The sequence below is a fragment of the Mus caroli genome, chromosome 4, assembly GCF_900094665.2.
Source record: "Mus caroli chromosome 4, CAROLI_EIJ_v1.1, whole genome shotgun sequence".
Taxonomy (NCBI): domain Eukaryota; kingdom Metazoa; phylum Chordata; class Mammalia; order Rodentia; family Muridae; genus Mus; species Mus caroli.
Genome location: NC_034573.1, coordinates 27,637,537 through 27,655,968, shown reverse-complemented (window position 1 = coordinate 27,655,968; position 18,432 = coordinate 27,637,537). Strand labels below are relative to the sequence as shown.

At 45.1% G+C, this 18,432-nt stretch overlaps 1 protein-coding gene across 1 annotated transcript; it reads left to right on the top strand.

Moving 5' to 3' along the window:
- The first annotated feature begins 221 nt into the window (after nt 1-221).
- On the top strand, nt 222-17,198 carry Pm20d2 (peptidase M20 domain containing 2). The gene is made up of 7 exons (XM_021161655.2): nt 222-1,023; nt 2,799-2,947; nt 6,626-6,768; nt 8,134-8,288; nt 10,652-10,787; nt 15,046-15,153; nt 15,364-17,198. Exons 1-7 carry the CDS (start codon nt 574-576, stop codon nt 15,516-15,518), a joined length of 1,296 nt encoding a protein of 431 aa, XP_021017314.1. The 5' UTR covers nt 222-573; the 3' UTR covers nt 15,519-17,198.
- Nucleotides 17,199-18,432: the final 1,234 nt, after the last annotated feature.

Genomic DNA, 18,432 nt, shown 5'->3' with positions numbered 1-18,432 from the left:
ATAACAATTTCTGAACTTGTATCACTCTGGAGGAAAAGGAGAGTATGACTTCTTAAATTTCCTCATCGGGTAACTTTAGACCCGTTATGAACACGAGCTGTGCACATCATGTTACTTGGGCTTGTCGTCAATCAAAATTTTGGATAAAACTTGTCCTATACAATTCCTCTTCATAGGAGTTGACGCCCCAGCTCCAGGCCGAGCCTTGGGGGAGGAGCTACAGGGCAACTCCTGGCCTGGGGGGTTAAATTAGAGTTAGGGTGGTGTTGTACGGGGGGGGCGAGCGCGGGGCGCTGGTCGCCGAAGTCGCCGAGGGCGGCCGAGGACTGATTAGGACAGCCGAGCGGTGCGGACTGCCAAGGGCTGCCGAGGCGCCTAGCCTTGCGGAGGACTGCCAAGGACAGCTAAGCGTTGCCAAGGGCAGCCAAGCACTGCCAAGGTGCCGCCGAGCGTTGCTTAGGACTGGCAAGGACTGCCGAGCGGCGCCGAGCGTTGCCGAAGTCAGATAACACAGCGGAGCGGCGCCGAGCCTCGCAGAGGGCGGACGAGGAGAGACCGCAGCACGCCCGCGCCATGGGTCCGGTGGTGGAGCGGCCGGCCGAACCCGGCACGAGCAGCGCCGCCGAGCTGGAGCTGCTGAAGCGGCGAGCGGCCGAGCGCATCGACGAGGCGGCCGAGCGCCTGGGCGCGCTGAGCCGCGCCATCTGGAGCGCGCCGGAGCTGGCCTACGAAGAGCACCGCGCGCACGGCGAGCTCACGCGCTTCTTCGAGTGCGAGCCGCCGGCTGCCTCGTGGGCGGTGCAGCCGCACTTCGGGCTCCCCACGGCCTTCCGTGCCGAGTGGGCGCCGCCGGAGTCCGCGGCGGGACCCCGCGCGCTGCAGGTGGCCTTCTTGTGCGAGTACGACGCGCTGCCAGCCCTGGGCCACGCCTGCGGCCACAACCTCATCGCCGAGGTCGGGGTGGCTGCGGCGCTCGGCCTGCGGGCTGCGCTGGAGAGCATCGCTGCGCCGCCGCCGGTCAAGGTGAGCCACGCCGGGCCAGCGCCGGGTGTGCCGGATCCAGCCCGGAGTGCCAGACCAGTCGGAGTACCAGACCGGTTATTTTTGGTGGCAGACAGCTGCAGTTTGCTCACTGGGTCGTGTGCTATCTGGAGGAAATAAATGGAGACTTAACAAACAAAAGATTTTGATTTGAATAATTGGTATTTGTATAGTAAATTTCAGTGTTTAGAACTACCAGGCTGCCAAACCTCTAAAGAGCAGAACTAACGGAGAAGCCAACAAAACATTTACTACGTAGATAGGTTCATATTTAAGTGTACATTTTATTTCATATTAAACAGGCGTCTAGGTTCTTTAAGCAGGAGAATGTCGTGCATGTCTGTCTTGGGCAGGTCTGATCTTGTGTTTACTCTTTCGGATGGTGTATTTAATTCTGTGAGCCAAGAACCAACCATATTTCACAACTCGGCCCGGTTCACCCGCCAGTAGCAGTAATGTAATCCTCTGCAACAAACAGTTCATTTCTTGTGGCCCTTTCCCTTCTCTTTTATGCCTCTAGGTTTCTGTGTAGTTTGGGGAGGAGGACCGTGAGACCCTGGACCAACTTAGAAAAGTTCTCAGCGGTTGGCAATGAGCCCAGTAGATTCAGAGAGGCCTAGTGGCCAGGAGTGGTGGTGCATGCCAGGCGGAGCTCTGTGAGTTCGAGGTCAGCCTAGTCTATCTGAGCTCCACGACAGTCAGGATTACATAGAGAGACCCTGTCTTACCCCCTCCCTCAAAAAGCAGCTTAACTTAAGATACATTATAAATTTAAAAATAAATAAAGCCAGACTTTGAGAAGTATACCAACTTCAAATTTCAAGTGGTTGTTCTCAGCAACGTTCCTCTCTTACCAGAAAATGGAATATGAGTGGATTCCCTTTGCAAGCAAAGCCTTTTTAAAAACCTCATCTTGTTTCATTGTATTTTTATACCTGACCTTAACAATACATTAACCTTATGTAGAGGATGTGCCTTTGCTTTTTAAAAATTGCTTGAAGAAGTTAAGCTTAAGTATCAAAGTAAAAGGTTTATTCTGTCAAGTTCTCTTTTGTTTGATTAGGTGTTTGGTGACCCTTAAGTCTTCCTGGTTGAACTGGTGAAATCGAATTAGTAAGTTTGTGTAATAGTTGGCGGTTTCTAACCATAGCACTGAGGTTGTTTAAGGCTCGTCAATGAAAGGTTAATGAGTTAAGACTTTTAAAGTGGTTTCTCAGTGAGGAGTCAGTTTCAACCAGGAGAGCTCTGTAAGCTCTGGAGACTTGCTGTGTAACCCGGGAAGCCTGTAGCCTGCCTGGAATGATGCAGACTGCTTACTACCTCGCAGGCTTCTTGTGAGGGTAACAGACAGGCCACTTGCAAGATCCTTATCAGTAAAGCTTATGACTGATTATGCCTGTCATACACATACATTAACAGGCTTAGCCACGAAGAAACTTTAACAGATAAGTCCTAGCAAGTGTTGAAGTACATATACTTCTACTTCTTTTGGTTTTTGTTATGACTTAGGTGGAGTATAAAATTGGGGGAATTTTCCTATAGCACTTCTAGCATGCATTTATACCAGATTACTATAACAATACATATTAAATTTTATGATTCTGTACCATATATTTTAATTCATGGTATAAATGTCAGACTATAACTTCTCTTCAGGGGTTAAGGACTTAAGTGTATATCCTGAATACATATGCGCTAAAACCCATGTAATGTTTCCTGCTAGGAATCTCTTTGCTAACATCTGCATTTCCTTGTAGGTGATTGTCCTGGGAACCCCTGCAGAAGAAGATGGTGGTGGCAAAATTGATCTAATTGAAGCAGGTGCCTTCGAAAACCTTGATGTTGTTTTTATGGCTCATCCCTCTCAGGAGAACGCTGCCTATCTCCCGGATGTGGCCGAGCACGAGTGAGTATTCACACTGAGGATAATTCCTTAGTGGGCAACAGACTGCAGAATAATCAAAGCTAGGCCAAAAGCATTTGTCATGCGTGCCTAGCGACCGACCAGAGTTCAATCCTCAGAACCCACATCACATCAGAGAGAATAAAGTTGTCTTTTGATCTCCACAGGTATCCCATTGCACGCACCACCCCCCAATCCCCTACCACATACACAGACATAATTAGGAAAAGGAAGGTAAGCCAGGCACTAAACCTCTGCATTCATACATTTCAAATGTTAAATGAACTACGCACCTCTAATCTCATTACTCAGGAGGTTAAGGCAGGAAGAGTGTAAGGCCAGTGTAGACTGCACAGAAGACCCTGGGAACTGGGCGGTAAGGATGTGAGGTTTGCTTTACAGCCTCCCTTCTGATCGTGATTTGTTATTATGGTCATAATTGAACTATTAAAGGAGTATCAAACCCTTGTGTTCTCTTTTGAACTTAACCTGGCTCCTGGAGAACAGCTGTGCTTTGGTAAGGACTTGTCTTTACAAGGGACAGTTTTGTTAAGACGAAAGGAAAGCTCTTCTTCATGCTGCTTTTAACTGGGTTCTGTGGAGCCGGAGGAGGGTTCTCTTTTGCATCTAGAAGGATGTACCATGCATTCAACTGCTGTGAATTTTTAACCACAAATGACAGTGAGAGTAGGGACAGTTGTGGTATGGTTAATGGTCCTGTCCCCAGGAGCCACTGCTGGGCTGTGTCAGGTAGTTCTGTAGTAGCTGGGAATCTGGGGTGTGATATTAGAACTATCCCTGCAGTGGGCTGGGCTCAAGAATTTCACTTCTCTGAGCCTCACCAGACCTTGTTTTCAAAGGGTAGTCATTTTAATTGTATCTTTCTCCCTTTCTTCCTTCTTCCTTCCATCCAACTATCTATCCATCTACCTGTCTGTCTATCTGTCTGTCTGTCTATCTATCTACTTTTCCAGACAGGGTTTCTGGAAGCCTTGGCTGTCCTGGAACTCACTCTGTAGACCAGGCTGGCCTCGAACTCACAAAGACCTGCCAATCTTTGTCTCCAGAGTACTGGGGTTAAAGTATTGGGATAGCACTGCCCAGCGGTATCTTCATTCGTACCAACTCGGAACTGTTACTGTGAGAGTAGAAACGATTCACTTTGTATGGGGAGGGGAGGGAGATATAATTTTATCTCTGTACTTATGGAAAACATTAGAAGTTACAAATGTCTGCCAGTGCTTCTGGCTGGAAGAGGCCTGCAAACAGTAGGCAGGTTTCCCAGACTATTTGGATTATATTTAGGCCTTGATCTTATATTTGTCTTGATCTTAAAGTCAACCCATTTGGTTCCACATACTCTACCCCTTCAATTAAGGTCTGGTATATAGCACAGGCTTGCCTGGAACTCCCTGTGTAGTTGAGGTTGTCCTTGAACTACCTGCCTCTACTACTGCAGTACTGGGATTGCAAGTGTGTGTGCCCATGTCTTGTTTGTGTGGTGCTGGGAAGTGGATGAGCCTAAGACTTTATACATGTTAGATAAACACTCTGCCATCTGAACTATGTGCCCAGCCCAGCTTGGTTTATTTTGTTTGTTTGTTTGTTTGTTTGTTTGTTAAACAATCTCATATAGCCCAGGCTAGCCTCAGATTTGCCATGTATCTGAAGATGATCTAGACCTTCTGATCCTTTTGCCTCCCCAGTGCTGGAATTACAGGTATACACCACTATGCCTAGTTATATACAAAGTTAGAGATTGAAGCCAGGGCTTCGTGTATGCCAGGCAAGCATTCTACCAGATGAACTCTGATGATATCTACACTACACACACACACACACACACACACACACACACACACACTTTACTGTGTAGCCCTGGCCACCCTGGAACTCAATATGCAGTCTAGGCTGGCTTTGAATTTGTAAAGACCTACCTGGCCCTACCTCCTGAGGGCTGGGATCATCATTAGCATGTATGTGTATGATGAGGGACATCATACACATCATAAGGTGATACGAATGAGGAATCAGAGGACACTGGTGGAATTGGTACCATTATGTGGGCTCCAAGGATCAAGCTTAGGTTTCAGGGTGTGAGACTTGTTTGGCAAACACTTTACCTGCTGAGCTGCCTTAACAGCCCTGCCCCCACCCTGACCCCGGCCTCTTTATCTTACCAGTTTGTCTTAAAAATAATTATATATCAACTAAATAAACTGCTATTTTAAACAAAAACAGGCCTCGTGAAGTTAAAATACTACTATTGACATAAAAGATCCATTAACGTTCTTTTTCCTGTCTACTGTTCTTTAGCTATGGGTCTAAACTTTGTGTTTTATATAGCCTAAGAATTTGACAACCTTTAACTTTTTTTTTTTTTTTTTTGGTTTTTCGAGACAGGGTTTCTCTGTATAGCCCTGGTTGTCCTGGAACTCAGTTTGTAGACCAGGCTGCCCTGGAACTCAGAAATCCTCCTGTTAATCGTGTGTGTGTGTGTGTGTGTGTGTACATGCACAAGTGTTTTCCATAATACTCACTATGGTAGCCAGAGAACATCTCGTAGAGGTCGATGTCTCCTTCTACCTCGTGAGTCCCGAGGATCAAACTCAGGTTTTCATGCTTAGCGCCAAGTATCTACCTGCTAAGCCATCTTGTTAGCCCTTGATAACTATTTATGTAGTAGAATAATAATTCATAAAGTTTAAAAATATTACTGATAATAACCTTTTTGTAACATTAAGAAAATTTTGGTCAGAAATAGCTGACAGTGTCAGGATACCATATAAAGTTGTGTTAATTGGATTTTTCATCCCAATGTATTTTAATTGTTTTCTCTTTCCTTGACCTTCAGACAGGGTCTCACTATATAATCCTAACCGGCCTTGAGCTCAGAGATCTGCTTGCCTCTGCTTTCTGAGTGCAGAGCCAGCACTCGCAGCTGGCCTTTTAAAGACAGGGTTACCTGAGTTCTTCTTGCAGCTTTTGACACAGGACTGTCACACACAATACTGTCTAAAGGGTATAGGCATGTTTGTGATTCCAACACCTAATACAGTGTTGTGTATTTGCGTGAGCTAAGTTGTTGGGCCATCTCCTTTATCTCTGTGTTTGGATTTTCCTTTCTTTCTTTCATTTTTTTCTGTCTCTCTAGAAATGGAAGACAGAGCCTTCCACATGGTAAGCAGATACTCCCAGGGAACTACATTCTCGTTCCCACATCCCTATGCTTTCGCTACAGATGCTTTTCAAAAACAGTCCAACATGGGGGCTGACAGATGGCTCTGTAGGTAAGAACTGGCACTGCACTTCCATAGAACTTGTTTGGTTCCCACACACATCTGGTGGCTCACAACGTCCTGTAGCTCCAGCTTCAGGGTTCTGATTCGCTCTTCTGGCCTCTTCAGGCTTTACACTCATGTGTACAAACTCTCACACATACACGCACTTGCACACACATGGACTTACACACACACACACACATACACATGTGCACACATACATAGACATGTGCACGCACACGCACATGTGGGTATGCCCCCACACCTCTTCCCAGCTCTGCATTTACATGAACATACTCACACATAAACACATAAGCACATACACAACTAACTGGATTTTCTTATTTTGCTGATACTGGAGAAAGTAATTTGCAGTGGTTTCTTTTGTTTTATTTCCTAGTGTGACTGTGAAGTACTTCGGAAAAGCGTCTCACGCTGCCGCTTACCCTTGGGAGGGTGTGAACGCCTTGGATGCTGCAGTTCTTGCCTATAACAACCTCTCTGTGTTAAGACAGCAGATGAAACCAACCTGGAGAGTTCATGGTATGCACACCAAATATTTGTAGAGTAAACAGTGCTCAGTATGTCAGTGCAGTAAAATCACTTAATACTAGATTTTTTTTTTTTTAAAAAATTGGGGATTGGAAGCTAGGTGGTGGTGTCTCAAATCTTCATTTCCAGCACTTGGGGGCAGAGGCAGATGGATCCCTGAGTTTGAGGCCAGCCTGGTCTACAGAGTGAGTTCCAGGACAGCCAGGGCTACACAGAGAAACCCTGTCTCAAAAAACCAAACAAGCCGGGCGTGGTGGCGCACGNCTTTAATCCCAGCACTCGGGAGGCAGAGGCAGGCNGATTTCTGAGTTCGAGGCCAGCCTGGTCTACAAAGTGAGTTCCAGGACAGCCAGGGCTATACAGAGAAACCCTGTCTCGAAAAACAAAAAAACAAAAAAACAAAAAAAACCAAACAACTACAGCAAAACACCACATCCTCAGAAGGGACCGGAGTGGAACTTTTAATTAGATGACTGGGAATTCAGTTTTTCTTTCTTCTTCCTCCTCCTCTTCCTCCCTTCTTCATTCTCTTGTGTATGTTTAAGATGGGGTATGTAGCTAAGGACTGCCTTGAACTCATGATCTTCCTGTCTCCTCGTAAGTGCTGAGATTACAGAGTTGTGCAACTGGCTGGGATTAGAGTCTCTATATCTCTTTTAGTTATTAATAGGAACAAATATACCCTCATTTTGTGTGGTCCCAAACAAATGTGTGTTTTGATTTTTATAACACCTAGGTGTCTTTGTTCTGCTTTTGTTTCTAGACATGATTGTAGCCAAAGGTCTGAGAAGTGATCGTAGCAGTCTCTAATTGGTATGAAAGTTAGTTCTCCACTGCCAAGTGTCATTTAAAAGGTTCATAGGGTTTTTCAAATATGAGGGTAGTTACAGAGCCTCATGCTATTCTAAAAGATTGGGCCAACCAGTTTTTAAAGTGTCCAGCTGTAATAAAGCCCACAGAGACGAATTTCCTCCAGAAAGTTTAAGGTGCTGTTTGTTTCTTGTTACATAATTCTGTATTTCTTTATAATTTAGATTCTCTTCCTTTTTCTTTCCAGTTCTGGGAATTACACCCAGAATCCTACACATGCGCAGCAAGTGTTCTGTTGTTGAACTTTATCCTCAGCACAAGCTGTAACTCCTGAACATTAAATGGCTTCCTTAGAATAAAGTACATGGGGGCAGTTTTCCCTTACTAGCTGGGAAATAGGACCTCTCGGAGACAGTGTTGTGCAGCATGTCAAAATCCATGTATCAATGAAGCTAAGCAGAAATTATTTTCCCTTTTTTACTGCCTACAAAACTTTCTTTAAAGAAATCATCAAATTTAACTTCAGCAGTTTGGTTCTTTTTGCAGGTATAATAAAAAACGGTGGTGTGAAGCCCAATATCATCCCCTCTTACTCTGAACTAGTCTATTACTTCCGTGCACCCTCCATGAAGGAGCTTCAAGTTCTCACCAAAAAGGCAGAAGATTGCTTCAGAGCTGCGGCTTTGGCTACGGGCTGCAGAGTAAGAGCTTTTCAGAATTAATTATGATCTCAGTTATGTGTGGGCCGTGGCTGTTCGTGTTGCTGCATTAAAGACTACGTTGGTTCTTTCTTCTTGTGGTGAGTTTTAGTTTGTGCTGGTGGTGGTGCTGGAAACCTGTCTCTGCCTTGCCCTCACTGGTGATGTCTTGAATCTGCAGAAGGAGTTGGTTAAATAGTTGATTGACATCCTTTAATGAGTGTTGAAAGTGAAAGCCTTTGATTCTGACATATTTCTTCAGTGTTTACAATAAAGAATACCGTAGGTCACCTTCTCAGACAGCAGTGGGAGTGCTTAGCATAACACCATGCTAGGATCCCTGCCTTTTTTAAAACATCACTTTGTGTACTTCCTACAAAGGGCATTTTGTGACAGTATCTGTATAAGCCACTGGCAAGGGTGTGATATAAATGTGTGTATGGCTTGCTGTGATGGAAGTCAAGACAGACTGAGAGCAAAGGAGAGTTTGTTGTGAAGTCAGAAACATTTCAGTATCAGCTGTGGGGAGAGGTTCAGAGTTACATAAAGTTCAAATACTGTAGAGTCTGGTTGGGGAGACAAGGTCTTAGATGTTGCTTTTAAAGAGACAAGATGTGCGTCTCTTGGCCACTAGAAACATAGTATCTCTGTGGCTCTGTTTCTCAGTGGAAGAATAGGGACAGCGATGTCATTTTTCCAGGTTTCTTGTGAGGGACAGATGGAGTAGCATCTGTGAAGAGATCCCAGCCCGACCTCCCCTTTGTTCTGTCCTTGGTGTAGCCATTGCTCACGTGGTAGTGTTGCTCACGTGGTAGTGTGTCTCAGCAGTTACCCTCAGAGTGTGCACCTTTTGTCTTGAGTAGAATGGACAGTGTTGGGTGGAGCAGAGCAGTTAAGACAGTATCCAGGTGGGGCCTACAGCTTAGCCTGGCGAACTCAAAACCCCGGGTTCAGTTCCCAGTTGGTGGGATGCGAGAAAAGGGTTTCCTGAAATACTGCAGACCTGACTGAGCTTTGAAGGACAAATATACCTCTAGGTACATGAACAATAAAGAGATCTCAGAGGCAGGTAATGTGGTTGGAAAGACAAGAATGCATCAATGCTCATCTTGTGTGGTGCATAGATAAACAGGTGGACAAGTCGTGGGTAAGAGTAATGCTGTCCTCTTAGGCCATTTGCAGACGAGATCGGGCACATTCAGGGTGGTATGGCTGTAGACCCCTTAGGCCGTTTGCAAAGAGATTGAGTGTACGACTGTAAAGCTCCCACAACCCAGGGAACTAAACACTTACTTCCCTATAACTATAAATAATCTGAATATTTATAAGTCAGACACATGAGCTATCATTAGCTAATATCTGCGTATTCACTGAGCGAGGGGTTAGGCGCTGGAGAGATGGCTCAGTCAGCAAAGCTTGCCTTGCAAACTGAGGACCTGAGTTTGATCTCTATAGCCCATTTTTAAAAGGTAGTTGTGCAGTGCGTTCATTATCCCAGCTCTGGGGAGCCAGACACAGGTAGATTTCTGCACCTCGCTAGCCAGGCAGCCTAACTTACTTAGCCGCCCAGCAAAAGGAGAGGCTGGCCCTATCTCAAAACCCAAAGAGCATGGGCTCCGGAGGTCTATCACCTCAGCTTGTTCTCTTATCTTCCATATGCATGCATGTGTGCACTAACAAATGAGAAGGTTGCTGTTGGATTTAAAGCTACGTTTAAGTAGCCTTTCAATAATTTATATTCCGAATAACTGATAAAACGTGTTTGCCATTATTCCTACCTTAGATGCTACCAAAAACAGAAGAAGTTTGATCTCTGCTGTTTGATGGTTAGCTTTTTTGCTTACTGAAAACAAAACCTGTTAAGTGCATTTACACCGTCACATAGAGGCTGCTTCTGTGTCTTCATGTAACACCAGTAAGCAAGGCCATCGTGAGTCCGCTTACTGAAATGTCTGTATTCAAAGGATCCCTTTGAAACAAGGCTGAGAGATGTTAGGGACAGTTCTGTGTTAAGCGTGTTGACTTGTAAAAATGGGAGACTGAAATCTAGAGCAATAGCTATCAGAGTGGTTCGGAACCACCGGCATCAGAATGCCTGAGAGGTTCGGGTTCTAAAACGGAAGTTTCTGGGCACTCCCTATACCGTTTTTTAGGTGACTGAAGTTGATACTTGCTGGCCAGGGTAGAATTTAGGAACTCTGACTTTATAATGCACTTTTTTATTTTAAAGGTAAGAGATTCGTGAGAGTTTATGTCTGGGATGGAAAGTGCCCTCCCTGAAACCATTTCCTGTTAGAAACCATCACTGTTTTGGACTTAGTGGATTTGAGTTTTTAATCTCAAGCTTTGTAATTTTTTTTAATTAGGTAGACATTGAAAGTGAAGCACACGATTATTACAATGTCATTCCCAATAAGACCCTGTGCAGTGCGTATATGGAGAACGGGAAGAAACTGGGAATGGAGTTCATTTCAGACGATGCGGTGCTGAATGGCCCTTCAGGTAACTAAGCAATCACAGGCTGAGCTGTTTTAGCAAGAGAAATGACAATTTAGGTTTAACTGCCTTATTAAGAAGCAAGGAGAACTGTCACTGTGTCTTTCAGGCGGGGTCTGGGTGTAGCCCAGACTGGCCTCAAATCCACACAGGGCCAACACTGACCTTGATCCTGCCCGGCCTGCCCCTGTTCCCCAAATGCAGGGACTATAAATCCATGCCACCTCCTGAGGTTTCTTAGATGCTGGGGACTGAACCCAGGCTTCCTGCATGTTGAGGAAGCACTGCCAACCCTAATGATTTTTTAAATGTATCTGAGTATTTTGCCTGTGTGTACGTATACTGTCTGCTTGCCCAGTGCCCTTGGAAGCCAGCACAGGGCATTATGTTCTCTGGAACTTGAGTTTATAGGCAGTTAGGAGCTGCCATAAGGGTGTGGAGAACCAAATCTGGGTGCTCTAATCTGCTGGGATCTAATACCCCCATCTCCCTAATGGTATTTCTAATGATATTTCTTCACACTTAGATTATTGAAAAGAAGCTACTGAACTCTCAGTGAGTGTAGAGTGTCCTATAGTAGTCATTTTTTTAAAATGGTCAGTCTGCTAGGAGGGTTCTAAATATTCTAGTGTTTACATTTAATTCTATTTTTTTTCTTGTGATGCTGGGATCAAACCTTATACATGCTCAGCAAGTGCTCTACCACTAAGCTATGTCTCCAGCCTTTGCTTCTAATCTTTAAGTAAGCTACTAAAATGGGAAACAGGATTTTAATTCATTTCAGCGTATCACAGTAAGCAGGTTATTAAGCGTTTAGTGATCTAGTGCATGTTCGGGTTCTCAGGAGTAACCCACCTTACAGTTTAGCTGTATTTGGGATGTAGTTATTTATTGAGACCAGGTCTTCCCATGAGTTGGCTAGGCTGGCCTTTGCCTTGTGCTTCTCCTGCTTGAGGCTCTCCATTTTTGGGAGTACAGGTATATGTCACCACATCCAGCTTGCGAGAGTTAATGTGTGTGAATGTATGTATGTGCACCGTGCATGGGCAGGAGCCCAGAAGAGATCCTGAGATCCCTTGGAACTAGAGTTTCAGATAATCCTGAGCTTCCATATGGTTGCAGGGAATAAAATCCCAGGTCTTCTGAAAGAGCATAAGCACTCTTAGGCACTTAGCCATCGCTCCATTCCCTGTGTTTAAAGTGTTTGTTTACTATTATGTGAGTACATGATGTGTGTGTGTGTGGTTGTGCATGCGTGTGTGTGTGTATGTGTGTGTGTGTGTGTGATTGTGCATGCCATAGCATGCCTTTAATCCCGTCACTAGGAAGGCAGAGGCAGGTAGATCTTTGTGAGTGCAGGGACAGCTAGGGCTACTACATAGTGAGACCTGTATCAGAAAAAAAGGAAGAGGAGGAGGAGGAGGAAGAGGAGGAGGAAGATTAGCTTTAAATGAAAACAGAAAATGGATGCAAACAGAAAAGATTTTTATGAGAAAACTAAAGTAGATGAAAAGGAAAAAGTAAATGCAGCAGGGTTCAGGAAAGAGGGTAAGAGTTCAGAAACCCCCAGGAAGCCGCTCAGAGACCCCTCCCAGGACATGGTTGGCACAAGGATTGAGGTGGCAGGCTGAGGGTTAGCGGAGAATCTAGTGCTGGCTTCTGCAGCACATGAACTAAATCTGCAGTGAACAATGTGGTCTCTGCAGATGGCAAAGCTTTCCATGGTTTTAATTAAAACTGGAGAAGCCTGTGTAAAATCCATGGGCTATACACACACCTATCCTTCCATGTTCACACACTCACACACATATGTTTTGAGACAGAGTTTTAGTAAGCCAGGCGACTCTTGAAGTTGTTGTATACTTGAGGGTGACCTTGCACTGACCCACTCTACTCCCAAGTGCTGGGATTTTAGGCATAGGGCACCATGTTTGGTTTCTGCAGTCCTGAGCATCAGACCCTGGGCTTCATGTGTGCTCTCGGCAAGTTCTCTTCCAAGCTATATGCCCACGTCAGGGACTGCATTAATGCTAGTATTCTGGTTTGCACAGGGTTGTAGTTTTGTAACATGTCACCATATAGCACTCTCTCTTGGAAATGGTTGACCTTGTAGCTGTGCTTGAGTGTACAGTCTGCTTGCACTTGGACTGTTCTGCTGTCACAGTTAGGGGAGTCAGACATCCTCAGACAAGGACACTTGGAGAACACTTTAGATGAATACACTTGGATCTGAAATGGGGGGTGGGGTGGTAGTGTGGCAACCATATTTCCAGAGCCGGCTTCTTGGTGAGCTCAGTCAAACACACATACCGTACCCCACTGAGTGCTTCCCAGTATACCATACCCCACTGAGTGCTTCCCAGTATACCGTACCCCACTGAGTGCTTAGCCCAGTATACCATACCCCACTGAGTGCTTCCCAGTATACCATACCCCACTGAGTGCTTCCCAGTATACCATACCCCACTGAGTGCTTAGCCCAGTATACCATACCCCACTGAGTGCTTAGCCCAGTATACTGTACCCCACTGAGTGCTTAGCCCAGTATACTGTACCCCACTGAGTGCTTAGCCCAGTATACCGTACCCCACTGAGTGCTTCCCAGTATACTGTACCTCACTGAGTGCTTCCCAGTATACCGCACCCCACTGAGTGCTTCCCAGTATACCATACCCCACTGAGTGCTTAGCCCAGTATACCATACCTCACTGAGTGCTTAGCCCAGTATACCATACCCCACTGAGTGCTTAGCCCAGTATACCATACCCCACTGAGTGCTTAGCCCAGTATACCATACCCCACTTGGTTTCTTCCCAAGTAAAAAGAGAACTCCTCAAGTATAAATGGGAAACCTGAGTGTCTACAGTGTACACAGTACAATCCCAGGCAGGACTCGGGAAGCTGGAGCAGGAGGATCACGAGTTCTAGACTATCCTGTGCTATCAGGCATATCAAGACCCTTTCTAAACAAACAAAAGGACAAAATATAAAATTTTTAAAGTAAATGAGGATGTTTAAGAAGTTCTTACGAGTTTAAAGTAGTTCCCATTGCCGTTGGCTGCATCTGATTTCCTTCTCTTACATCTACCCCTGTGTGGGTTAACTGCCAGAGCTTAACCTATCAGGATTCAGTAAGTAGCCATTGAGTTAGCATAACGCTTTGCTTTTATTATGATTAAGTGAACACATGTTAGCATGTGTCTTGTAACAAGCTGGACATGTGGTAATTTACAATACCATTTCTTAACTAATGTATTAGGAGAGAGACATTGGCCAAATAACCCCATAGGAAGTAAGCTGAAACTGAAAACTTACTACTGTGAGCGGCTCCATAGAGAAGCTGACCTTCCCAGGCTTGCTCAGGGAGTGGTAGACAGGGAACAGTAGGGCCGGGATGAGGCTCAGAGGGTGGCTCAGTCCCTAGCATGCCTGAAGCCCTGGTTCCACCCCCAGCATTGCATAACCCAGGTATAGTGGTACCAGTGTAATTCCAGTGCCTGGAAGAGAGAGGCTGGATGATCAGAGGTTCAAGGTCATCACATACTGAGTTTGAGGCTATCCACATAATACCTTGCCTTTAAAAAAGAAAGGAAGAAAGAGAAATTGAAAAACTAAAGAATGATATATGCTGAAGTCCCGTTGCCTGGCAGAGCATGGTAGATGCCTAGAGCAGTTGGCATAGAGGATTAGTGGAGCTGTCGGCATGAGCTGTCAGCAGGTTAGAGAGATGAATGGAGGAAAGTATGATTCTGAGCTATATGGGAGGTGGTGTGAATAGTTGGCATGCAGCAGAACAGATGATAATGAATCTGATCTAGCCAGGTTGAGTCTACGTGTAAGACATCGAGGAAGAACTATCAGGTGGGCAATAGGATTATAAGCAAAGGGTTGGAGAAGAACTAAGAGTACACTTTGAGTTGCTAATTTGAAACAATAAATAGAGAAACATCTGAGAATATGGAATGAAAAGAGGAAAGGACTGGCATCAAGTCTCAAGGAACCAGTCGGGAGAGGGGTCTGTAGCCCTGGGACAGAGGAGGAGCCATCAGGGTTCCCAGTGCGGTGCTAGAGGGGCTGGCTTTAGGGCTGGGCAGGGACAGGTCTGGAGATCCATGTTAGAGCAGCTTAGCCAATGCAGAGGTGGGAGTAAGTGCCTCTCCTGGAAGCTTGCTCAGGAACCAAGACTGAGCACAGGATTCTAGTTACAACTTCACCATTCAGGGTACTTAACCAAACACCCCTTTCTTCCCTTTTGTGTTCCAAGGCTCTACTGATTTTGGAAATGTCAGTTTCGTGGTTCCTGGGATTCACCCTTATTTTTACATTGGGACTGATGCCTTGAATCACACAGAGCAGTACACAGAAGCTGCAGGTGAGCGCCAGCTGTGAGTACCCGGGGTTCGCTTCCTCTTCCTGCTCAGTGCTGCTCTTTAGCCTGTTCTCCCATATAATCACTTCAGAAAACACTGTGTTGTGCTCAGAGGGTGGAGAGGCAGTTTAGATACTGAGAGGTAGCCTGAGGAGCTAATAAATGTACTTTAATCTAGAGAGAGGTTTTCAATGTGTTTTCTTCACCTCCCAGGATCACAAGCGGCTCAGTTGCACACGCTGCGTACAGCCAAGGCTCTGGCAATGACCGCACTGGATGTCATCTTTAAGCCTGCATTGCTCGAAGGAATCAGGAAGGAGTTTAAATGTAAACTTCAAGAAGAGCAGCTTTTAAATACAGCAGCATAGCAGGAAACCCTAGGGACTGGTCAGGAAACGTTAAGTTTTGTTTGTTTTTTACCTCTCATGTTTTTCAGTGAAAGAGAGCATGCTTGTTTTTCAGTCCTGGTAAGTGAGGACAGATATAGGGAAGAAGACACTAACGCACGTCTAGATTTAGTGGAGTTTGTGATACTTCAGGCGTTGGTGTGTGATAGCATCTATTACGCCAGATGATACCTGATCCTGTAACATCCCATAATGTTTTGTAAGTGTATCTGCTGTATAGTGTTACAAGTCCCGCAGGTTTCAGAAGGTGACACTCATGAACTCTGTGGTTCAGAGTAGGGAATGTCTTCTCGGCAGTTTAAATGGAGGGGGAGATTTGTTTTAAGTCTAACTGTATCTGTTTGGGTCTAAAGAAAAACTTGAAATAAGCATATGCTTGTGGGACACTCCTAGAATCTCCAGTACAAGGAATTAGCTTTACTTTTAACACTTAGAGAAGGGGCGAGGAGGAGCGAAGGGAGTGGTGGAAGAGGGAGAGAGAGAGAGAGAGAGAGAGAGAGAGAGAGAGAGAGAGAGAGAGAGATCTTTGCTTACATGTAATTACTCCAAGAAGTGGCATAGGAACAGTGGACAGTAACAGGAAAAATGGCAGAAAGGCACAGTTGAGGCTTTCTAGCAGGGTAGGGTGTTGTGTGTTGTGTTACAGGAGTTGGCCGTAGTACAGACTGGGTGTGCTCTGTTCTCCAGTGTCCCACACGGTCCCTAGTCCCTAGCAGCCTCATAAGAGTCCCAAAGCCCTGTGCTGGCCCAGTAGTAATGTGAACCCATGGCCTTGGAAAGGAGGCTCCGTAGCTCCTAATGAGACTTAGTTAAGCTTCCTGCGGTTTCTCTGGACTTCCTTTTGTGCCTTCTCTGCTCGCTCCCTGGTTTGTGTCACCACAGCATTTGTAGAACCACAGGAGAGAGTTGTTTTTACAAGGAAGCCAGGATTCGAGCTGGAAACCTGAAACATTTCAGTGGTTGTCAGTAAAATCACTGTCAGTAATACCCTGGTAAGGAGGGAGTCACATAAAATCAGCAGTTCTTCACGATCCTTACTGTAGCACAAGTTTCTTTGGTTTTGGTGGGGCTGAGTTTGAGACAGGTTTTCCCTTCTGCCTGCCTCCTCTCCACTCTCTTCCCTCTGCTGCTGTCTCTCAGATGCTGGGATTACAGGTTCGAGCATGGCACACCTGCTATCTAGATCTAGTGTGAACTTGCTGCACATGATTAAAGTGTGAAGAAGCCAGTAAAACCAACTCATGGGCATTTGAGGAGGCAGTTCAGAGTCTGAAGTGGAAGGACACAGGGAAGTGCATTTGCTTCTGTGGTGGAAGCAAGTCACTTTCCCTCAGTGACACCAGCTGTCACTTAGAAGGGTAGCCATCTTTGACCCTTCCAGCCTCTGATTCCTGTTTGATGTGTACTTTATAACAGGGAGTGGGTATTGGAGGGCTAACATCTGAGAACTGCTCTCTGCTGTTCTCTGGCTTGACATAGGCTGGTGCTTGCTTGATTACTTGCCTTTGTGCAGCTAGTATACTAAGAATAGTTTTGCATTTTAGAGGTTAAAAAAACCCCAAAAAACAAAAAAAAAAACACCATTACCACAAAGCATAAAGTATTTACTGTCTGACCTGTCAGGAAAAAGAAACCTCAGAACCAGTCAATCGGGCAGTTTCTGATTTCTGTTCTCTTGAATTTTCTGGGGAAAGCTTCAAGTCCTGCATTAGAAGCACTTTAGTGTAGATAGGGCTGCCTGACAGAGTGATCAGCACTGTTCCACCCTCTACTTTGTCCTTCTAGACAGAAGCCTGTTTCAGCTCCCCTCACCCTGCCCCACAAGTCCTCCTCAGACTTGCCTCTGCACACCATCAGTTCTGTCTTTGCATAACAACATTGAGAACTCAGTCCTCCATTACACCTTGTGTCTGGATATTCACACCTGAGTTTATCATATTAAATACGAATTTTGTATAAAGAGGGAGTATCAATGAAAACTTGAATCAAAAACTAAGACATGCCAGAGATGTGTTTTTTTTTTAATTGATGGACTTAGTCTCCTAAAAGGCTGTTTTATTAGTTCCTCACATCTTGAGGGATAGGCTTTTTTGCTGATTGATTTAGTTTTGTTTTTTGCAGGGCTGGATATTGAGACCAGGGCTCTAACACAGAGCTGCATCCCCAGCTCCAGGGCAGGGCATTGGTTTCATTTGCTAAAATCTTGACACCATCCTAGAACAGCTGTTGTTATTGATGCTGCCCAGCCTCTGAGAATCGTGTGTGTTCCGTGTCTGGTTTCCTTTTTCTTTCTTTCTTTTTTTTTTTTTTAAGTAAAATTAAATTTGACTGATGTATAAACAGTGTCAGGGTTAGGTAGGTAAGGAAGGGTGTGTTTCTTGTTGGAAGTTGCTGCTGTGATTTTACAATTTGCTGTCTTATTATCCAGTGGTTTACCATCTTGAACCACTTCCACCATGTCCTTACGAATGCCTTGTCCTGGCTGTCACCTGGGAGAGGTTACGTCAACCCATCCTAGAATGAGTAAGCTACACTTAGTGGCTTAAATGTAATTACAATCTGAAATTTATGTTCCTTCACCAGCTTAGTTCTAAGGAAGCTTGAATATGGGACCTGTGCAGTACAGGTGGTAAAGTTATGTTTTCCTAAATGCCTGAGACCAGCAGTGTTTCAGATTTTAGATTTAAAAAAATGTTTTGAAATATTTGCATATATATTATGTAATCAATATATGTATAAACATACAGGGAGGGGGAAGATGGAACCCAGCTAGAGCTATAAAAATCCCTTTGTGTATCACATGGGCCTGCCCTGTGCACACGGCTTGAAGGACGGTGTGCTCAGTGTTTTAGTGTGTCTGAGAGTTAACTGACCT

Excerpts from the sequence above, each read along its gene's own strand:
- Pm20d2 (XM_021161655.2), top strand. The coding sequence starts at position 574 with ATGGGTCCGGTGGTGGAGCGGCCGGCCGAACCCGGCACGAGCAGCGCC. Across the intron at positions 2,948-6,625 it reads CCGGATGTGGCCGAGCACGA|TGTGACTGTGAAGTACTTCG; the intron begins GTGAGTATTCAC and ends TTTATTTCCTAG. Across the intron at positions 8,289-10,651 it reads CTTTGGCTACGGGCTGCAGA|GTAGACATTGAAAGTGAAGC; the intron begins GTAAGAGCTTTT and ends TTTTTTAATTAG.